This window comes from Symphalangus syndactylus, chromosome 10, assembly GCF_028878055.3.
Source record: "Symphalangus syndactylus isolate Jambi chromosome 10, NHGRI_mSymSyn1-v2.1_pri, whole genome shotgun sequence".
Lineage (NCBI taxonomy): Eukaryota > Metazoa > Chordata > Mammalia > Primates > Hylobatidae > Symphalangus > Symphalangus syndactylus.
In genome coordinates this window covers 61,967,502-61,991,476 of record NC_072432.2, presented here as the reverse complement: position 1 = coordinate 61,991,476, position 23,975 = coordinate 61,967,502, and the positions used below count along the sequence as shown (strand labels likewise).

Below are 23,975 nucleotides of genomic sequence, written 5' to 3'. Positions count from 1 at the left end.
AAACAATGGGACACTTAGATAGTGATCCTGGTTCAACTTCTAATTGTTGCCAGCGGGAAAGCTTGAAATACAAACTTTCTCTACCCAGTACACAATGTTTCCTCAGGCATAAAACACATACAAAATGGCTTTTAAACAGTGAGGACCCAAGTATTTTCTTAGATTTCTTCATATAGCAACAGGGTTCATCTTTATAATTCTACATATTGACTTGTACAGACTAAATTAATCCACGAAGACCAATAATACAGTTTTTGGTGTCCCCTCCAAATCTCATGTTGAAATATGATCCCCAGTGTTGTAGGTGGGGCCTGGTAGGTTTTTGGGTCATGGGAAGGATTCCTCACGGCTTAGTGCTGTCCTCATGATAGTAAGTGAGTTCTCACGAGATCTGGTTGTTGTAAAGTGTGGCACCTCTCCCCTCTCTTGCTCCTGCTCTGGCCATGTGACATGCCTGCTCCCCCTCTCTTCTTTCCACCATGATTATAAGTTTCCTGAGGCCTCCCCAGAAGCTGAGCAGATGCCAGCATCATGCTTCCTGTAGAATCTGTGGAACTATAGGCCAATTAAACCTCTTTTTTAAGTAAATTACCCAGTCTCAGGTCTCTCTCTCTTTCTCTCTCTCTTTCTTTTCTTTCTTCTCTCTCTCTCTTTTCTTTCTTCTCTCTTTCTCTCTCTCTCCCCTCCCTCCCTCCCTCTCTCTCTCTTTCTTTCTTTCTTCTTTTTTTTTGAGACAGGGTCTTGCTCTGTCACCCAGGCTGAAGTATAGTGGCATGTTCTCGGCTCACTGCAACCTCTGCCTCCCAGGTTCAAGCAATTCTCCTGACTTAGCCTCCTGACTAGCTGGGACTACAGGTGGGCACCATCATGCCAGGCTAATCTTTGTATGTTTAGTAGAGGTGGGGTTTTGCCATGTTAGCCAGGCTGGTCCCAAACTCCTGACCTCAAGTGATCCACCCACCTTGGCCTCCCAAAGTGCTAGGATTACAGGCATGAGCCACCACACCCAGCCAGGTATTTCTTTATATGTAAGAACAACCTAATTTAGAAAATCGGTACTGAGAGTCAAATATTGCTATAAAGATAGCTGAAAAATGTGGAAGCAGCTTTGAAACTGGGTAATGGGCAGAGAAAGGAAGAGTTTGGAGGGCTCAGAGGAAGACAAGAAGATGACGGAAAGTTTGGAATGTCTTACAGACTGATTAAATGATTGTGACCAAATTGCTGACAGTGACATAGACAGTGAAGTTCAGGCTGAAAAGGTCTCAGATGGAAATGAGGAACTTATTGGGACTGGAGCAAAGTTCACATGTGTTATGCCTTAGCAAAGACCTTGGCTGCATTGTGTTCATGCCCCAGGGATCTGTGGAAGTTTGAACTTGAAAGTGATGATTTAGGATATATGGCAGAAGAAATTTCTAGGCAGCAAAGCATTCAAGATGTCGCCTGGCTGCTTCTAAGAGCCTACAGTCAGATGTGGCAGTAAAAAAATGACTTAAAGTTGGACCTTATATTTAAAAGGGAAGCAGAACATAGAGGTTTGGAAAATTTGCAACCTGGCCGTGTGGCAGAGAAAGAAAAAAGCATTTCCAGAGCCTGGGCAACATAGGGAGACTATGTCTCAAAAAAAAAAGTTAAAAATTAGCCGGGCATGGTGGCACTTGCCTGTAGTCCTAGCTACTTGGGAGGCTGAGGCAGGGGGATCCCTTGAGCCCAGGAGGTCAAGGCTGCAGTGAGCCATGATCATGCCACCACACTCTAGCCTGGCAACAGAGTGAGACCCTGTCTCAAAAACAAAACAAAACAAAATATTTTTGTGGGGAGATCAATTCAAGCAGGCTGTAGAGCAACCATTGCTAAAAATATTTGCATAACTAAAAAGGAGCCAAGTGCTGACAGTCAACACAATGGGGAAAAGGCCTTGAAAACATTTCAGAGATCTCTGAGGTAGCCCCTCCCATCACAGGCCCTGAGACCTAGGAAGACTGAGTGGTTTCAGGGACCAGGCCAGGGGCACTACTTCCCTGTGCTGTTTCCCACATCCCAGCCACTCCAGCTCCAGCCATGGCTCAAAGGGGCTGAGGTACAGTTCGGGCCACTCCTCTGGAGGGTGAGAGCCATAATCTTTGGCAGCTTCCATGTGATGTTAAGCCTGCAGGAACACAGAGTGCAAGAGTGAAGGAGGCTTGGCATCCTCCACCTAGATTTCAGATGATGTATGAGAAAGCCTGGGTGCCCCAGTAGAAGCCTGCTCCAAGGGCAGAGCCCTCAAGAGAACCTCTACTAGGGCAGTGAGGAGGGGAAATGAGGAGCTGAAGGCTCCACACAGAGTCCCCACTGAGGCACTGCCTAGTGGAGCTGTGAGAAGAAGGCCACCATCCTCTAGACACCAGAATAGTAGAGCCACCATCAGCTTGCAATCTCAGCATAAAAAAGCTACAGGGGTGGAGCTGCCTAAGGCCTTGGGAGCCCACCCCTTGCACCAGGATGTGAGACACGGAGTCAAAGGAGATGATTTTGGACCTGTATGATTTAATAACTGCCCTGTTGGGTTTCAGACTTGCTTGGGGCCTGTAGCCCCTTTCTTATGGTCAATTTCTCCCTTTTCAAATGGGAATGTTTGCCCAATGCTGATACCCCCATTCTATCTTGGAAGGAAATATTTGTTACGATTTTACAGGCTTATAGGTGGAAGGAATTCATCTCTAGATGACACTTGGGACTTAGGACTTTTGAGTTAATGCTGGAATGAGTTAAGACTTTGGGGGACTATTGAGAAGGGATGATTATATTTTGACATGTGAGAAAGACATGAAATTTGGAGGCCAGGGGTGGAATGACAGAGTTTGGAAGTCCCCTCCAAATCTCATGTTGAATTGTAACTGTCAGTGTTGGAGATAGGGCCAGGTGAGGTGTTTGGGTCATAGGGGAGGATCCCTCATGGTTTGGTGCTGTCCTCACAACAGTGGGTGAGTTCTCACGAGATCTTGTTGTTGTAAAGTGTGGCACCTCCTCATCCCTTGCTCCTGCTTTTGCCATGTAACGTGCCTGCTCCTGCTTTGCCTTCTGCCATGAGTAAAAGCTCCCTGAGGCTTCCCCAGAAGCCGAGCAGAGCCAGCGTGCCATGTGTGTACAGCCTGCAGAACCGTGAGCCAATTAAACCTCTTTTCTTTATAAATTACCCAGACTCAGGTATTTCTTTATAGCAATGCAAAAATAGCCTAATCCAACTAATAGTAAGAGCAAACACTTAAGTATCACTAATTATGTGCTAGGCACTAGTCTAAGCACTTTATACATAATGACTCATTGACTCAATCTTTATAACAATCATGTGGAGGAGGTCCTATTTTTATCCCCATTTTATAGATAAGGAGATGGAAGCACAGAGAACTACTAAGTTGCAGAGGCGGGAATCAAAATGGGTCACCTGACTCCAGAGTCAGAGCATGGGCACCCAAGGCAGGAACTAGGATTTTTATCTCTGAATTCCCACCACTGAGAACAGTACTGATTCATAGCACATGAATCAGTCAGCAATAATTTATTGAGCAATCGATTACAACAGAATTGTCAGGCATTTTTATCATTCAGCAGTGTTGAAAAAGATCTTGTTGTCTGCTTCCTCTATTAATTTGTTTTCTAACTTGGTAAGGAGAGACTTTATTGGAAAGATTATTGTGTGGGAGAGGGAGGAGGTACTGTAATAGGGAAAAGGAGAAGATTGCAACAGAGAAAATGCTCTGATTCAAGCATCTCCCTCTACTAATCATTTAAAAATGATTAAAGGGATCCTGATTCCCCAGTGTTTGGAATTGGTGGTCACCAGCAAAGACTCTAACAGCCTCTGCTATTTGCTTATTGCTTATACCCAGGATAGGTGGAGAAAAGGAGTGGGTAAGAAACAGAAAAATCTGTTCCAGAAAACAGTAAACTCTGAAACTGCTTTAAAACTAGTTATGTGGGGAATGGAAATGAAGGGAGGCCCTTAAAGTCACTTAAGAATATCAAGCGGTAGCCGGGCATGGTGGTGCTCACGCCTGTAATCCCAACACTTTGGGAGGCTGAGGCAGGAGGATCACTTGAGCCCAGGAGTTCAAGACCAGCCTGGGCAATATAGCAAGACCTCATCTCTACAAAAAAAATTATCTGGGTGTGGTGGTGAACACTTGTAATCCTAGCTACTAGAGAGCTTGAGGCAGGAGGATCACTTGAGCCCAGGAGCTGGAGGTGGCAGTGAGCTATGACTGCTCTACTGCACTCCAGCCTGGGCAACAAGGCCAGACATTGTCTCTTAAAAAAATAAAATAAAATAAAAAAAGAATATCAAGAGGCAACCTTAAAAGGGTCAGGGTAAGGAGTAACTCTTCATGGTTTAATAATCACAGTCTGCCAACTCAGGAGGAACCCGCCGCACTTCAAAACACAACACGCTGAGACTTGGCCGAGTCCACAAAGCCATTCTCTGCTGAGGTTTCACACACAAATACAAAACATCAGCAGTGTTTCAGACAATGAAATCAGAAAGTGTGCTCCCACACAGCCCTGGAGCCTTGCTCTTTTGGGAAGAGGCAAGGACTCAGGCCATATTGGGGTCACTCTGTATTTCTTGCAAGACAGGACTCGGTCAAGACTTACCTGTAGGTGTACGGCCCCACTTCTTCTACCCGAGGGGTCTCCCCTCTGAGGATCTCCTCTGGATTGGTGACATTGAAGAAATAGAACTGAGTATACACAGGCAGAGGGGGCTTCTCCCAGGAGTCAAAGGCCTCGGTACCATTCCTTAACACAATTTTCTAGGAAAAAAACAAAAGGAGATTTACAAAAATGTAAGGCAATAGTTGGCTTTAAACCCAAGAAGCAGAGGAAGGGACACCCCCTATTCTGACCTCCTAGATCACTATTTTAATCATTTCACAGGCATTCAACTGCAGTCTCCTGAGAACAGGGCCATATCTTACACCAATAGAGCCCACAGTTCTAGTAAGTCAGAGAAGGCCTTCGATAAATATTTGTAAAGGGGCCGGGCCCGGTGGCCCAACACTTTGGGAGGCCAAGGTGGGCAGATCACTTGAGGTCAAGAGTTCGCGCTTCGTCAACATGGTGAAACCCCGTCTCTACTAAAAATACAAAAATCAGCCAGGTATGGTGGTACGTGCCTGTAATCCTGGCTACTCGGGAGGCTGAGGCAGTAGACTTGCTTGAACCTGGGAGGTGGAGGTTGCAGTGAGCCAAGATGGTGCCACTGCACTCCAGCCTGGGTTACAGAGCAAGACTCTGTCTCAAAATAAATTAATTAGTTAATTAATTAATTAATTGTAAAGGAAGGGTACTAAAGACAGACATGGGCAGAAGCATGAAGCATAGTGTTTCCAAAACCTAGGGCACAGATTGAGTGCCTAAAGGGCCTGCTGGCTTTGTTATTTTTGAAGATTCCATGGATGGTGTATCTTCTGTAGAAGTTAAGCAATTCTGAAAAGCACCATACACTCCCAGTTTGCCCAGATGAGAGAACAAGGGGAAGGGCCCAAGAAGGCCAGTTTTGGTCCTTTTTCAAGTCGAACCACATCCATTCCTACCACCTCCACCACTAGCGGCTTTAAATGTATTTTCTTATTGGATCCCCCAAAACCCTAAAATGGAACTGCCTATCCCCGTTTCAAAAACCAGGAGGCCTAGCCTCACTGAGGTTAGCTGACAATGGAGACTGCACTCTGCACACAATCCCTCCTGCACTTTCCACCCCTGTTCTGTGTTACAGGATGAATAATGCCCCCCATACTCTAAATTCCTAAGCTGAAGTCCTAACCCCCAGTACCTCACAATGTGCCTGTATTTGGAGTCAGGGTCTTTAAAGAGGTGATGAAGGTTAAATGAAGTCATGAGGGTAGGCCCTGCTAATAGGACTGGTGTCCTAACTGGAGGAGGAAACTGGGACACAGACAAGCACAGAGGGAAGGCCACGTGAAAACACGCAGAACTGACAGCCCTCTACAAGCCAAGGAGACAGGCCTCAGAAGAAACCAAGTCTGCCAACACCTTGATCTCAGACTTCTAGCATCCAGAACTATGAGACAAATTGCTGTTGCTTAAGCCACCCAGTCTGTTGTATTTATTCGGGAAGCCCTAGCAAATTAATACACCATGGCTCCCCTAAGGATGAAGTATTCTCCCTGCCTCACTGACTTCAGCCTAGGCCAAGTGACTAGATTTGGCCAAGAGGATGTGGGTGGAATGGCAATGTATCAATTTGGAGCTAAGGCCTTAAGATGCACAGCAAGTTTCTATCTGCCGTCTTGGAGTTGCCACCCTTGGAAAAGAGAAGAGCGGGCCACAGGTAGCTGCTGATCCTTCAGCCTAGGTTCTAAAATGGAGATGTGTAGACTAGTCCTAAAGCTGACCAGAAGCCTGGAGTCCAGCCTCGTTCCACTGAGCCAGCTGAGCTCAAACTGCAACCAGCCTGCACACCCACATATTATTGTTATAAGCAACGAGACTGGGGAGTTACTTGTTACTCACCGTGGCAGTAGAGGCCTGATAAATACAGTGCCTGAGGTTAACAGAAACCTAACACCTGGTATTCCCAACAGTCCTCTATCTGTTAACAGAGAAAAGCCTTGTATTTTTACAGTAAAAACGACTGAAATACAAAAATAATATAAAAGCACAGACTGCAAATAAACCAAAATGTGAACTTTCAGTGTTGAGAATTTGTATCAGTTATAATTCACGTCCGGATTAGGAGGAGTCTTCCAATCACTGTTGCTTTTGTTTGGATTTTTACAACAGAAATAAATTACTTCTGTAAGCAGAAAAAAAAAAATGCTCCCTTACTTTTTTTTTTTAAGTGAAAATCTAAGAAACTCAGATTCTATAGGATGTTACGGATAGACCCTAGGGCAAGGAGAAGGAATGGACACAAAGAGAACTCCCTTCATCTTGGCTTTCCTCCATTCTTGCAAAACAAAGGCGAGCCTGATGCTGCCTCAGCTGCGGTCTGCTCTGCTGCAAAGGCCCAGGAGCAAGCCGCCCCCACTCTCAGCTCCACCACACTTCTCTTCCTATTACTGTCAGGACAGTTGAGTGAGCACTCTGTATTCCTACCTAATTTTTCTGACAAGCATCACAGTGTGTGAAGTTTCCAATGAGAAAAGACTTGAGATCTCATTTATTTGTTCACGTGAAGAAAATCACCTCAGAATTAGGAACCCTGAAAGAATCAGCAAACATAAATGAACAGATGGCTAACCTCCTGGGTTTATCTTGCTGGGCTGGCATCCAGCTTTTAGGCAACCATAAATCCAAAGACAAGTGGAAGGGTTTCCAGAAAGAGGGGGTTACCAGAAAGAAGGGTAAACCTGGCTGTTCTGACATGTGTAAACAGTGTGACTTGAACTTGTTCCTCCAACTTTCAGGATAGAAATAAACATTTAGTACATTTGACTACTCAATGAAACAAAGCAAATGAAAAACTAACAAAAACAATAAAAACAGTCCTTGGCAGCATGCCAGAGTCACAACCAACCCAGACCATGTTACAGCCGGGGCTTCTCCTCTGTCTGCCTCTACCCTCACGGCCCTTCTCTGCCTGGCCACTTCTTAGCTGAGTCATCAGCACTCAGACAAATCCTCATGGCCCCTTTTACTCCATTCAAATCTTGCCCTCAAGAGTGGTGGCTTTTCCTGCTGCTTTCATGTGTCTCTTTTCCTCCACCTTACAAGTTGGATGTTTGTCAGGAAACCCTCTGTCAATCCCAGAGTAGATCACGTGCTGGAGACTAAGTGTGTGTGTGTGTGTGTGTGTGTGTGTGTGTGTATGTTCGCGCGAATGCACTAAGTAGGAAGAGAGATGGGGAATGAGAGAACAGAGGGAAGTTGTAAATACAGCTGCCAACATTTCTAAAACAGTGTGTCTTTATTTTTATTTTCTCACTTTCAGCTCAGAGAATGGCAGTTACTATTCAGTTACCATTACTACCACGCCAGCTGCAATTTACTGTGAGTCTGCTAAAGTCAGGTGCTATGCTAGGGGCTTTATAATGTACATTATCTCTGAGCTTTACACTGACACTACAAAATAAAAATCCCCATTTTGCAGACAAAGAAATCGTGGCACTGGCTGTCCCAAGTCACAAAGCCAGTAAATGAAATCAAATCTGACCAAGTCCAGGGGTGCAGATTTACTCACCCATCCAGCAGCTGCCACCCCATGGCACCCTGAGGGTAGAGTTGCCAGATTTAGCAAATAAAACCTGGGATACCCAGTTAAATTTGAATTTCAGATAAACAACAAATAATTTTATAATATAATTATGTCCCAAATATTGCATGGGCCACGTCAAAAATGGTTTTATTCACAGGAGATGCATGCTGAAGGACTTAGGAACAAAGTATGTGATATCTACAACTTACTTCAAATAATTCAAGAAAAAGTGCATCAGAGAGATAAAGTAAATATGGCAGGATATTAACAACTGATACATCGGACTGAACTGAAATATCACACGGGACAGACGCGTACTAAAATGTTATTTGTTGTTTATCTGAAACTCAAATTTAACTGGGTGTCCTGTATTTTATTTTATTTGGCAACTCTAGCCCAGAGGGACAGTGAAACTATGGAGAAGCCATAAGTTGGGACTCCGAACTCTCAGGTTTTCCTCGAGTGTTACCCCTGCCATCTGGAGGAAAGGAAACTAGGGCAGCTGCGTGAGGTTACTGTCAGCTCCCAGTCAGGAGCCCACAGGTGAGGAACCGAAAAAGAGAGAGTTCAACTCTAGAGTTTCCAGGCGGCCGTGCAGTCCCAGTATGCTAATGTGTCCAAAGAAAGCACCTCAACCTGCTGCCACAAGATGGTCCAGAGAGGGCTCTGTTTTGACTTAAACTTTTAATTTCTGCCCCTTCTATTTCTGATCCTCAGGGCATTCAAGTGTGCACTCCCAGGAGCTTGCTCGGCAAAGGAAGGCCTGAGAAACTAACAAATAATAACCTCAGCCTCAAGACCGCGGACTGTCTGGCACAGGAAGTCATTCATTCCGCCAGATACAACGAGCTAGTGTCCCCCTCAAAGGCGCCCTTTGCCAGTCTGAACAGAAAGCCATGGCTTGGGAACAACTGATCCTCCTTACCGAGGGTTCTGCTGTGGTGGTGACAGCCACCAGACAAACCTTGTAATCAGCTGAGTCTTCTTAGTTACACTAAATGAAAAAGCAACATAAGGCCTTAAATCGGTTTTACAGTGTGACTCTGGATATTAAGAGTGGCACTGTGGAGTCACAATATAACTGTTGCTTATTAATTTTAACCAAGACGAACATAATGAATTTTTCCACGCACAATACTGTGGCACTACCACTAAAACAAAATACTGGAAAATTATCAAGTTATATGGTGAATTCACAGTGTCAACAACTAAATAAATAATTTGGACTGAAAAACATACTTTTCAGTTAGTCACCCAATATGTACCTACTGAGAGCTTTCTATGTGCCTGGACTATGCCCTGCAAACAGGCATAGGCCCTGTCTGTAAGAAGAAATTTAGCTAAGGACACAAAACCAACATGTATGTAACAGAGAGTGAAAAATTATGTGCAAGACCCAGTAATTCAGCCTAACAAACAGCTTATGCCTGAAATTATTTAGATCCTTCCAGTAGCATGGATCTGTGATAAAATTCCCCCATCTGAACATCTCACAGGCTGCTCCAAGACAACATGATCAAAATGGACTCATGATTTTCTCCCCTAGTTGATCACTAAGTCCTGCTGATTTCACCTCCTCCTCTTCCCCGTTTCTACCCTAAGGCACATTTCATCATTGGCTTTGACTGTGACAATACTGTATGTAGGCTCCTAATTGGTCTCCCTCTCTCCAGCCTTTTTCCTTTCAAATGCTTCATCCACCTCACCCTTCAGAGAAGCCTGTCAAAAGTGCCTAATGGAACAGATACTCCACCCCTGCTCAAAGGATAAAGTCCACAGTCCTTGACCTGTTGTGATCTGATGCAACTGCATCACCTGTCGCTGTCATTTCCTGATAGGCACTTTATGCACCAGCAACACGCAACCATCTACTGTTACCTAGCACCCACCACACAAGTTCTCAGCCAGTGCCTTGGCCTGAGTCACTCACTGCCCTTCACCCAGAAGTCTCTGCAGGGCCCTTATCACCTGGTTCACTTCTACTTGGGCTTCAGGGCTCAATTAAGAAGTGCCATCTCTCAGAAAGCCCCTCTGAGATATATGTTTTCTCTCTGCTTTCATGAAACTTCACAAGTTTTATAAGGAAAATGTGTTTATTAGTCTTTAGTATCAGATTGGGTCTGATACTAAGGACTGTATCTTTTTCATGGATCCCCAGCGCATAACATGGTTTCTGGCACAGAAGGGACACAATAAATAATTAATGAAGAAACAGATGATACCGTAGCATAGAGCACAATGCTGTGCCAGGCATTCATCTTCTGCTGTTTACCTAGTTCTTCTTGGTAAAATCTTCAATGTGGCAAAATGCCGCATATTCTAAATAATATGTAAGAAAGGTAATCTGAATAAATAAAAAGTCTGAATTTCAGTACTGCAGAATCAAGAAGAGATAGTAACTTTCTTAGCTGCAAATATTATTTTTCAAGGAGACATTCTGGCCTCCTTTCATAAATGGTTAAGACTAGTTTGGAATTAGCAGGGTCTATTTTTATGCATAATTAATATGCCAAAGGCACACAAACATTAGTTCTAAGTCTGTTAGATCTGTCTTTAGCAATTTTGGTTTTAACGAATTTTTTATAACATCCTTTTTCATAGCAAGTATAGCATAGGATTTTCACAGCCTTAAAACTGATGAAACTCTTTCATTCTTTCCACAAATATTAACTTAGCAATTGCTTTGTGCCAGCCACTGTTCTAGGTATTGGAGATATAATGGTAGACAAGATCTCCTACCTTCTCATTTTATTGGTGAATTCTAAAAACTCCTTGATATAACAAGGAACAAACTAGACTTGTAAGCAATAAAATACCACATTTATCTAAGGAAAAAATACCTAGATATTATGATAAATTATCAATCTACAGAAATTTCTATATTCATATTAGAAGAGATGTTTAAAGTAGCAGATAACATTACTACAAATGTGCAGAAAAAGTCATGTGTTGCCTCCAATTTCTATTCACAAATGAGGCTATTGATTGTTGTTACTTTATTTTTTATTTATTCAGTTACTTATTTATTTTTTGAGAGGGAGTCTCACTCTCTTGCCCAGGCTGGAGTGCAGTGGCATGACTCCGCTCACCACAACCTCCGCCTCCCAGCTTCAAGTGATTCTCCTGCCTCAGCCTCTCGAGTAGCTGGGATTACAGGCACACACCACCACACCTGGCTAATTTTGTATTTTTAGTAGAGAAAGGGCTTCACCACGTTAGTCAGGCTGATCTCGAACTCCTGATCTCAGGTGATCTGCCCGTCTCAGCCTCCCGAAGTGTTGAGATTACAGGTGTGAGCCACCGTGCCCAGCCTGTTGTTACTTTAAATCAGGTAAATGCTACTCCATCCATTCCCTACCCATTCCATCATATTTGTCACAGAAAATTTGGACAATGAAGAAAGTAAAAGGAAGAAAATTTAAGTCCCCTGTAATCCACATCATCGCTGTTAACATATGGGTTTATTTCCCTCTGGTCTAGTCATATATATGTGTATTTTAAACAAAATTGAGATCATATGTATTGTATCATTTTTTCACGCATCTTTTATAAATGATTATCCTTGTTATTAAGTAGGTTTTGAAACTGTTATTTTAATGTCTGTATACTAATCCACTGTATTAGTATATTTTAAAAAATATACTAAATCAGTTTATTTAATCATTCTTTTACTATAGGACATTTGTGTTGTTTTCATGCTGAAGTAAATGTTCTTGAATATATTTGTCCAAATTAGTGAATAATTTTTTTTTTTTGAGACAGAGTCTTGCTCTTGTCACCCAGGCTGGAGTGCAGTGGTGCAATCTTGGCTCACTGCAACTTGTGACTGTCATGCCTCAGCCACTGGAGTAGCTGGGATTACAGGTGCACACCACTACACCTAGCTACTTTTTGTATTTTTAGTAGAGATGGGGTTTAACCATGTGGGCCAGGCTGGTCTCTAACTCCTGGCCTCAAGTGATCCACCTACCTCGGCCTCCCAAAGTGCTGGGATTACAGGCGTGAGGCACCACACCTAGCCCAAATCAGTGAATAATTTCTGAGAATAGACTCCTAGATTGGGATTATTGGGTCTAGAGACAAAAGTTTTCATGAACTCATGAGCCTTTAAATGTCAACAAGTTGCTCCAGAAAGCAGTATATAAGCAACCATTTCAGCATATCCATCCCAATATTGGTGTTTAAGGTTTTCAGAAATCTTTGCTTCTTTAGTAGTGGCAAAATAGCATCTTCTTGTTTGAACTCGCATTTCTTGAATTACTGGAGAAGCATAATAGTTTTTACCATGTATGAAGTGAGACTGTTTTAAAACAAAAGTAAAAGAATCTTCAACCAGCATAAGCTTCCATTTGGGTACACAGAAGGCTGGTCAGAGAGAGAAATGAGAACAGCCTCTCTGAGCTGTGTGTAGTGAACATAGAGTCACTGGCCGGGCTGACACCTGACCTGCAGATGAAGGAACAGATGCAGGCTGGATTAGCTTGACTGCTGAACACTGACATGACTTAATACAGCCACAACCCAAGTCAGCCTGACAGCAATCTTTTGGGAAGGCAATACCATGAGAGTGGTTAAACCAGCTGTCCTGATGTAAGCCACTTCCAAGTGATAAAAATAAGCACTCAGGAATCCATTAGGCTTTCATGGGAATCAGTAATACTTTTAAGGAAAGTTTCGGGATTCAAGAGCACTACTGGTTGTTCTTTAAGGTCAGTAAAGTGCTACTTAATAATTAAACACAACTTAAGCATCCATGTTGCCATCTGCACAGTCTAAATTCATCCAGAGATAATGCAGACCAACTTGGAGAACTTGGCCTAATTGTGTATGGATGGTATATTGGCCTAATTGTATACTGGACTCCACATTAATAAAACTCATCAAATGACAAAACACCAATTGATTTGCTTTGTTTTTTAAAATTGCTCCCTGAAACGAAGCAAATCTAACCCAGACTCTTGCAGTAATTTAAGTAATTTCCACTGTTTACATAAAAGAAATAAACTGCCATTAACATTCTACTCTTACTCCCTGACCTTATTTTAACTCAGTAAAAATGTATTGGCATTCATTTATTTATGTCACCGTTGCTTAACTCATTTTGATTTTGCAACTGTCATAATTTTAACTAATGGGCTCTGATAGTTCAGATTCAAATGCTAGCTCATGGGTGAACTGTTACTTTGTTTATAAATTACATACAGGACAATATGGTGGAATGGCAATCCCAAAAAACCTCCTGCTACAAAATACCCACTAACTTATTTTTGAAAGTTTCTAGGTGATTACAAATGTACAACCAAGTTTGAGAACTGATGACCTAAAGGGAAAAAAAGCAGCTACTGGATAGAAACTTAAACATAGAACCAGGTGAAAATTGGGGGCGGGAGGGGAATATATATATATACATATATGGGGAGTGGGGAGGAGGGTGAGAAAGAGGATTTTCAGATGTGAATAAATAAGAAATAAGGCCATGGAAACAAGGCCCACATTCTGTGTGTAACTTGCACAGCCAGTCTCATTATTTTGCAACCTGTTGGTTGTGATTATATCTCTCAAAATTGAAATAAGTAATATTTTCATTACCTACCTATTTCTATGCCTCCTCTTCCATTACTGTTGATTATCAGAAGTACAGTGTTAAAAGAAAATATCCTTAAAATGGGAATTGTGGGGGCTGGGAGGACTGGTGAGATGTTAGTCAAAGGACACAAAATTTCAGTTTGATATAAACAAATTCAAGAGATCTAACATACATCATGGTGATTACAGTGAATAACCATATATTGGGCCAGGCACAGTGGCTCATGCCTGTAATCCCAGCACTTTAGGAGGCAAAGGTGGGAGGATTGCTTAAGCTCAGGAATTTGAGACCAGCCTGGGAAACACAGCAAGACCCCATCTCTACAAAAAAATATTTAAAAATTAGCCTGGCATGGTGCACACCTGTAGTTCCAGCAACTTTAGAGGTTAAGGCAGGAAGATGGCTTGAACCCAGGAGGTCAAGGCTGCAGTGAGCCATGGTAGTGGCACTGTACTCCAGCCTGGGTGATAGAGAGAAGCCCTATCTCAAAACAAAAACAAAAACAAAAATAAAATTTAAAAAAACCCAAAATATTGTATACTTGAAAAATGCTGAGATTAGATTTTAAGCGTTCTTACCACAAAACAAAGATAAGTAATTGAGTTAATGCATATGTTAAACAGCTTGATTTAGCCATTTCACTATGTGTATCTATCTTATATCTCTCAAAACATCATGTTGCATGCCCTAAATATGTACAATTTTGACTTGTCAATTAAAAAATGAATTTAAAAAAAGGGACTTGTGATGAGTGATTACATTAGTGTAACAATGGCACTCTGCCTCACACTGTCTCTGGAAAGTGTGTAAAATTCAGATGCTGAAGGGGCCAGATGGCTAGGGCAAATGAGTGACACAGGCGGTGGGTTTGTACATTTGTTTGCATGTCAAACCCCAGCAGCAATATTCATGCCCTCCCCCATTTCTGTTAAACACATGATCCTCTCAAGCTATCTTTCATTTTCCTTCTTTTGGTAAGGAGTGTCGATATAGAGAAATATTTCTCTAAGAAACACAACAGCACATGCACAACAACAGATACCTTCACTGGGCCTTGGGAGCCAATAAGGGCGCAAAGGACAGTGGGTGCTGTGGTCTGAATGTTTATGTCCCCTCAAAACTCCTTTGTTGATATCCTTACCCCCAAGGTGGTGAGATTAGGAGGTGGGGCCTTTGGAGGTGATTAGGTCATGAGCGTAGAACCCTCTCGAATGGGATTAGTTCTCATAAAAGGTACCCCAGAAAGTTCATTTGCCATGTGAGGTTAGAGTGAGAAGACCATAATCCATGAGGCAGTGGACCCTCACCCAACCCCAAATCTGCCAGGGCCTTGATCTTGGACTTCCCAGCCTCTAGAACTGTAAGAAATAAATTTCTGTTGTTTATAAGCCACCCAGTCTATGCTATTTTGTGACAGCAGCCTGAATGGACCAAGACAGTGGGAAACAGGGAAGGCAGGTCTCTTCTAAGGGTCAGCCTCTTTTCTGCCGAGACGGCTACCACACAGAACTGGTATGATGAGTACCAAAGAACATCCACATGTTTCAAGAGAAGCTGGAAGTCTGGACCAATAGGTGAAGTTTCCAGATTTTAAAGGTATAAATCATTCATGAGACAAACCTGTGACCACTGGCCTACAGAGTGAGGCAAAATGTGAGACTAAACAACAAAATGCAAACAAAATCATTTCCAAAGAAATTATTTTCTCTATTCATCCAAGTAATACTTACTGACCATCTATTTTGAATAAGACATTGCATTTGGCAGTAAGAAAAGACACAAAACTAAATATGACAGGACCTCTACCTTCAAAGAGAGCTTTCGTACTAGATTAAAATACCAAACTACGTCATACGGGTTGAAAATCCCTGCAGGGCTGTGGCCAGAAGGGAATTATTGAGTAATTTAATTATGGAGATATGAATGCTCTTGTCTACTTTGATCAGCACTCGGGGAAAGACAGGAGATTGTCGAACTGGAATTACTGATGGCCCGAACTCCTGTTTTTAACACTGGACTCACATGAAAGCCAAAAGGTCACAGTAAATGAAAGACACACCAAGCAAAATCCTGGTTGTTTGAAAACGTTAACAAGATAGCTTCCAAACTGGCCTTACAGGAATATAAAACAGGGATATCATGTATTTTTAAAAATATTCTAAAAATCAAAATAATTAATTAAATGAAAACTAGATCAACAGTTCTCAAAGTGTGATCTCAGGACCCCTGGGGAGCCCCAAGACCTTCTTAGGAGGGGCCCACAAGGTCAAAACTATTTTAATACTAAGGTATCATTTGCCTTTTTAATTCTATTATTTCTCTGAGTGTAGAGTGGAGTTTTCCAGAGGTTACGTGATATATAATGATGTCATATTGGAATATGTGCTTGTGTATTCTTCTGTTTTAAACATTTCTCAAAAATACATTATCAGTTTCAATTTCTAATATTGTAAATATCAATAGGTATAACCCATGGAAACAAGTTCTTTGGGGTCCTCAATAATTTTTAAGAGTATGAGGGGCCCAGGAGTTTAAATTGGATTATAAAATCTGTAAGGGTAGGGACTGCATCTTGTTTAGTGTTATATGCATAGCTCTTAGCACACTGCCTTGCAAATGGTACACACTCAGTAAATATTTGTCAAATAAAAGAATGACTGCCAAAGCATGTACCTAAAGGTGCTTTTAGATATAGAAAGCAAACACCTAAAGTGGTCTTTATTTTCCCTCGGTTGTTTTTTCCAGTCACCAGCTTGGATTAAAAATGGTCCCTTCCTTAGTGTATAGTGTATAGATAGTGCATATCTTGATGATATGGCCAGGAATGTCTAGTCACTTGGCCAACATCCTATGTTTTCATTAATGGGCTTATAATTCCACCTCCCGATTCTTCCTGGGAAACAAGCAAATGTCTGGCAGAACAGATGGCCCCTCTGCTGTAGCCTGACAGAATGAAATCTTGGATTTATTTAACAATAAAGCAAAGTAGTTTCCACAGGCAGGAACCTTCCCCTCCTCACCAAATAATATTTCCTTTAATGTAAACTTGCAGATTAATAGTAATTATTAGTAGTAATATCCTCAATTAGAATTACCATCTTAAGGAATGAAGACATGGTCTAAAATAATCACTATACAAATATAAACAACTATTTAAAAAATGCATATTCCCAAAATTGCAGACTACGATCCCACAGCAACCTGCCTCCAGTAATAGATTTTATGATAAGCACTTTAACCTGAGTTCTGTTCCTAATCAGCCTGATTCAGCAAGTCTGGGATGGGGTCTGGTATTTTCTAAATCTTTGTAAGTGATTTAGATGCATCTCCTAGAGTCTAGGGGCTATGCTGACAACTGTTAGCCCACTATATTGTCTAATCATTAATAAGGAATGCACTCATAGTCAACATGAATTAGTAAGACACTAAAATAAACTTAATATGATTTTGATATCACAAGATTGTGTTTCTAAAAGCCAGGAAAGAATTTGGATAATTTTGCTTAGGAGTTAGAGAATCTTGCAAGGAGATTAATGACACTGCCTCTGTTTACAGTGCTATAGTTTCTTCCTGTGCTGAGCCAATCACATTGCTCCGTTATAAACTTGGAAAAGAGAAACTAGGAGATGAAGCACGTCTATGAGAGGTCAGCAGCTGGAAAGTCACACTGAGGCGGGGCTAAGCAAGCCCGGATGAGTACAGAGCCAGGCTGAGTAAACAGAGGAAGCCTGTTGGTGGAGAAAGCAGAGGAAAAAGTGGGAGGCAAAGTGTGCCTGGTTCCTGCTGACTTTCCACTTTTGATTGTCCTCTCAGGAGGCCTTACTGTGCCATGGTTCTTGCCCTTTGATTTCTATGAGCTTCCCCTTCCAGATTTACAAAAAGAAAAAAGAATCCTATCTTGCCTGAGCTAGTCTGAGTAGGCCTCAACTCCTTAAGACAGCCAGGAAGTGGGATACATTGTGGTCTGTAAGGACAATGTGGCATGAGAGGTGAGGGATGGCCACAGAATTGATTGTCCAAAGCAGAAATCTTTTGGAGGAAAGGGGGTGTTAGTGATTACACCAGTACAACAGGTACACAGAAACCATGTAGGACTATTCCAGGCAAATGGGATGTATGGTCATCCTTGAGATGGGAAAAGTGGGTTCAGGATCAGGAGGCCAGCTGGCACGCTCTCTCCCTCCCTCTCCATTTGACTTTAGATAAGTCACTTCTATTCCAAACGCCTCAATTTCCTTGACTGTAAGATAACAGATTTAAGATATCTTTACTGGTTTTTTCTGATCAAGAAAAATCTCAGACTAAGATAAGTCTTCTTTGAATAGAGGCAACCCAGGAGATGAGGTAGGTATGCAAGAAGGAGCCTTTTAAAATTATATATAGCCGAATGCCTTTGCATACACATCAATAAAGATGTTTTGCTGATTTGACTTTAAAAAACAAGATCCCATATAGTCACCAATCAAAGCAATCTGGTTATCAGTGATTACATTTTACTTTTTTTCTTTTTTTTTTTGAGACAGAGTCTTGCTCTGTCGCCCAGGCTGGAGTTCAATGGAGCCATCTTGGCTCACTGCAACCTCTACCTCCCGGGTTCAAGTGATTCTCCTGCCTCAGCCTCCTGAGTAGCTGGGATTACAGGCACCCGCCACCACTCCTAGCTAATTTCTGTATTTTTAGTAGAGACAGGGTTTCACCATATTGGCCAGGCTGGTCTCGAACTCCCAACCTTGTGATCCACCTGACTCAGCCTCCCAAAGTGTTAGGATTACAGGCGTGAGCCACCACGCCTGGCCTATATTTTACTTCTTGAGGCATCAGTAGAACAGCTCCAGAGTTTCTATGGCTCCCAAAAGAAACCAGATCGTACTGACTTGCCCAGAGCCTCAGGTCCAGATGAAGGGGAAGTGTATTTGTCCTGTTCATTGCATTTCTGAGACCTAATGCTACAGTCCTGCCTTGACCTGTGAAGAGGAAGTCAAAGGTGTAAACAGTCTCCCACTGGTTCCCTTGCCAGCCCATCTCTTGTTGGCCAGCCCTGACTGTGGCCAGTTCTGCATCCCTATTACTGGGAGACAGTCAAACTGCCAGCACGTCTGCAGAGATTAGGAGCGCAAACTTAATATTCTGAACTGCACAGCTGCTCTCAAAGGTCATGGGATCTCAGAAGTTTGGAGCTAAGAGGAACCATAGCTTGTATAATAAGTTTCAATTCACAGATGACAAATATAGCTAAAGACATAACAAATGTTAACGTTCAGGCATTGGGCAAAACGTTGTGCTGGGTGCTTTATAGAAATCATATTATTTCATTCTTGTGACAACTCTATGAGCTAAGTATTCTTATCCTTATTATTCCTATTTCCAAAATGAGGATCCTTAGGTTTTGAGGAATTAAATAACTTGCCACTGTGCTTGTTCAGCTTAGTCCAAGAAATCCTTAGGGATAGAAAAAAATGTTTGACTCAGTTCTGCTGATTCTCAGGACACTCTTCTTTCTATTAAAATGATCACAGGCGAGTCAAGAGGCATTTAATATGTATCTCAGGCACTGTGCTAGGTGTCAAGGCAGTTCACTGGGATACTAGATGAAATGTAACATAAACTCCTGCCTTTCCAGGCCTAAGGGAGGAAAAGGAACTGCTGGGTCTCTGCAAAGCTCTCTCTTCATGAAGGCCCAAATGCTTGTAAGGAAATGCCTTATTAATGCTCATAATATCCCCTAGGAAGAGGGTGTGGGAAAAAGAGAGGAGAAGTACTATTATGCCTCTCTTGCAAGTGAGAAAATTGAAGCAGAAACAATTACAGGCCTTGCCCAATATGAGGCAGTCACCACTGAGGCCAAAAATGAAACAAAATTGTCTTGGTTCCTTCTGCTATATTCACTGGCCAAAATTAAAAGTCTCTCTTCAGTTACCTCTGGTCACTGCAGGGTTCAAGGACAATTATCATTTGAGACAACTTTTTGGATAGGAATTATCTTACTAAGCTTCCCACACCTACTCATTTGAATTTCATCCCTTTTCCCTCTCACCTTTTTGATGTAGACAAGTCAGGGCATAGACAATCTTCAAATGAAAAAACAAAGAAGTGGAAATATCAGAGTAGATTATATTATAACTACATTACAATCAAGTTATGAATGAATTCTCCCATAGTAATACTAGTGGCAATAAAGATGACTGCCATATATTGATTACCTATTCTGTGCCTGATACTATGCTAAGTGCTTTATACTTGGTGCTACAATAATACACATGCAGAGACAAATCCAGGTTTTGTGGGTCCTGAAGCTTATACAATTTGAAGGGTCCTTCTTAAGAAAAAAGAAAATTTGGGATACAGAATGAGGTACAGGGCTTTGCAAGGGCCTGTGCAAGTGAGGGACCCAAAGCTTAACTTTGCAAGTTTCATGTTAAATGCATCACTGTGCCCAAGTTAGCTAACAGCTCATATCCCCAGTTTTACAAGCAATGAAATTGAGGACCAGGTAAGTTAAGTAACTTGACGTAAGTCATAAAGCTTATACTGGAAAGGATAGGATTTGAACATATGGCATCTGACTCCAAATCTCATGTATTTGTGTGGCTTCTAATAAAAATACAGTTGCTATCACTTATTAAGCACTAACTATATCCCAGACAGATCACACCTTAAGGTTGTAAGAATAATTTGACAAAGCAGATGTGATTGTTAGTCCTTATTATCCCTATTTACACATGGGGAAAACATGAATCAAGTAAGATTAAACAGCCCATGGTCACCCAGCTGGGACACGGTGGAAGCTAGGTTTCATGTCCAGGAGTGTGAGATCCTCACTCTTTCCCACTGTCCCATGCTACCTACCACCCTACAGGTAATCCAGGAAAAAGCAAAATAGCGATGTGTGACTTACCTCTAATGACAACAGTATTTCCACATCTGCCCACTGAAACTAGCCCTGTCCTTTAGTTTCATACAATACACCATGCAGTCCTCGTTAGCTGGGATTGAGCAGCTCTGAAAGTCCACTTCCCTGTACTGTTACCTATCAGAACAGAGTCCATTCCTCATGGAGAAAACCACTTGGAAATACCAACACAAACTCAGGCCCCAGCCAAGTTGCCCTACAGCCACCTCCTCACCCACAGAAATGGAGACACACAGAGAATCTAAGGGCTGGCTATATGGGAACCACCGGGAAGATCACTCATCCTATAGGGCTCCTTGAAACAGCCTTTCAAAGCCATATAAGAAAACTCACATATTGACTATAATTGGATTGCTTTACTCTAGTCACGCAAAGAGAGAGTTTACGTCCTCAAACGCAGCTCACCATGGATTTGGACATGGACAGGAGTGGAGAAAGGATTCAGTTTCTTTTCTCCTTGAACATGATTGCTCAGAGGAAACTGACCCCCGAGACGCTCAGACAGTGGGCCTTGTCTTCCCTTGGCAATGTGAACTTTAAAAATTACATTATGCTTTGCCATGGTGCTTTTTGAAAAACTGCCTTTAACTGCCAGATTTCAGGTACTCACTTAATTACTTTTGGAAACTCAGTTAAAGGAATATATCCATTGCCACCTGGAATAAAACAGCTTTACTAACTGGAGAGTGCAGTGATTCAAAGTAGACTAGGCCTGGGCTTTTTTATCTGGCCACAGCAAGTGCAGACCAGTGGGAGAAATGAAGCGTGCAGTTATGGATGCTAACAAGAAAGGCTGCTGCTCCAGTGATTTTTTTCTTTTTTAAGGAAAAAATGATCCCAGTAACTCTCTCTTGTTCCTCTTTTGACACAGCTTGGTGGATGTGGGGGAAAGGGCAGATGAAATGACCAGTGAAATCAAAAGATGAAGTCTTCTTAAAGGACTGGCTCTCCAGCCCAATCATCTAGATGAAGAGACAAGTTCAGATTCTTGTAGGGAATCTAAATGCATCTGTGCCTGAAAATTATGGCCGTTTGAGAAAAACAAGAATTCATGGTGAGACAAAGCAACACAGACTGTTGGTACAAGATACAAAGCCACTAAATCAGCGTTCAGCAAAGACTGATGGACGAAATGTCACCCAGCCTAAGGACTGGCCCAGCTACCAAATGCCCCTGCCCAGCCCAAGAGGGCAAGAACACAATAGACCGCACACCCGCGTCTCATCCCCGGGCGCACACCACTTCAAAGGCCACAGCAAGCAGACAACATAACCTGCCTCTTCTGCGGTGTCTTTCATTCAGTTCTGTTTCTTCATGAAGTGGGAGGGAGACAAGTTTGGGCCCACCTGAGATTGGGGTGTAGACGGAAGGAGTGGGGAGAGATGCAAACGATAGAACACAACCGAAGGCCTTTTTAAAAGTCAGGATCCATAGCCTTACTTATTACTGTAAAGGGAATAGAGTCGGCTCCATCCTTCCCCATCCTTCTTTAACCCTCGCCTACCAAGCCCTGGAAGACAGGGACGCAAGAAGAGCTCTAGTGCAGAGGGTCTGCCCGAGTGCAGGTGTTCCCCATACAAGATGCAGCAGCAGGGATGGGAGGGTGGGCTGGAAGACTCCACAACACACACACAGCCCGCCCCGCCTCACCTTTTCGATACTCTGGTCTACAGCCTTCTGGAAGACCCGGGCCACCAGCAGCGTGACGCTGGTCACCAGCAGGAGCAGGGACAACGTCCCCGCCGTGTAGAAGCAGCATCGGCCCATTCTGTGTGCCGCTCACGGGCCGGGCCGGGCCACACCCGCCCGGGATCCAACTGCAAGGAGGGAGGAGCCGCCGCAGAGGCGTCGGAAGACCCGGGACCCTTCGGCGCCGCGCCCTCCCGGCGCCCGGTTCGTGCGCGCAGCTCTGGGCTCCGCGGCCTGGCGAGCGCGGCCCCGGGTGCACTGGGCGGATGGGGCCGCGGAGGGACGGGCCCGGCCTGGGTTTCGATTTCCTTCGCCGGGCAGCCGCGGCGCCCGCCTAGCGCTGCTCGGGAGAGTGCAGGAGCGCGCAGGGACGTGACGTTCGCGGGCCGGGCTCGCCGCAACCCCGGGAGGCGACCGCCGGCGACTGCGCGGGGAGGCGGGCGGGGGCGGAGGCCGCAGTCATGTGCCCTGCGGCGGCGGCAGTGATTCGGCCCGCGCCCTCCCCCGCCGGTCCCCTGTGGCCCTGAGTAGCTGCGGCGCCTGAGCCAGGCCCGGCCTGGCCGCTCCCAGCGCCCTGCACCGCAGGCCCAGCGCTCACCCCACCGAAATCGCCGAACCTGGTTCACACACTCATTTACTCATTCCGCAGATAGGTCTGAGGGCCTTCCATGGGCCACGCGCGGGGGATTCAAGGTGGCTGGGACATTCCCCTGCTCTAGAGGCGCTCGCAAGTTAGCGGGGACACTGTTACCGCAATTATAACACAATGTAACAAGTGCTTCTACCAGGTGCCTGCTGAGATCATGCCAGCAAGCATGTTCTGCCTGGATGACCTAGGGCCCCACATTGAACTGGGGCCTGGGGGATGCATAAGTTTGTCACGTAAGGGGTATGTGCAAGAAAGGAAGATGTGCAAAAACGGGAGGAGGAGGCATTTCACGGAGAAGGAAACGGTGAGCAAAGGCATTGGGGTGAAAGAGCAAACATGTAGGAAGCAAGAAGGAAGTTCCTTCTGACTGTAGGCTCAGGTGTTCAGGGGGTGGAGTCGGAGGTGTTGATGCCCCAAGGGGGTCAGACTTTGAAGGGCTCTTGGTATCCTGTTAAAGATGTGGAAGTTGGGACGGAGCTTAAAGCAGGCATGGCTGGTGTTCTTGCCTGCTTTGTTCACTGTGGTGTCCCAGACACCCAGGACCAAGACCTGCACACAGCCAGGACTCAAGAAGTGTTCGTTAAATGAGTGTTTCTTCTATGCCAGCCCTTTACTAGGTTCTTTGCACAGTTCTACTCATTTAATACCCTTGGCAGTCCTATGAGTAGGAGGTTGTGTTTGTCCCAGTCCTCCAGAAACAGTCCCAGATGGGGGTACTATGCAAGAGAGTTTTGAGGGAAAACAGGGAGCTGAACCTGGGATGCAGGTGTGATCCTTGTGAAGGAAAGAGGCAAGCAAGGAAGGAAGGTTGGGTGAAGGAAGCATTTGATACTATATACAGTTCATGTATAAAAAGTTCAGCAAGGCCATTGGGGTGGGGAATCCTTTAGCCAAATGGGCTTGTCCCAGAAGTCTGGCATCTCCCAGAAAGAGGCCT

At 43.7% G+C, this 23,975-nt stretch overlaps 1 protein-coding gene across 2 annotated transcripts in view; it reads right to left on the bottom strand.

The window, feature by feature from the left end:
* Window positions 1-23,162, bottom strand: part of SCARB2 (scavenger receptor class B member 2) — a 55,609-nt gene extending 32,447 nt beyond the window's left edge. Inside the window, exons 1-2 of one of the 2 annotated variants that reach the window (XM_055297270.2) lie at window positions 22,351-23,162; window positions 4,639-4,796 (exon numbers count right to left, since the gene is read on the bottom strand). In XM_055297270.2, coding sequence (XP_055153245.1) covers window positions 4,639-4,796; window positions 22,351-22,467 — 275 coding nt within the window. In that variant the 5' untranslated portion in view covers window positions 22,468-23,162. The remainder of the gene's footprint in view (window positions 1-4,638; window positions 4,797-22,350) is intronic. The other variant, XM_055297272.2, reaches the window with a different exon arrangement.
* Window positions 23,163-23,975: the final 813 nt, after the last annotated feature.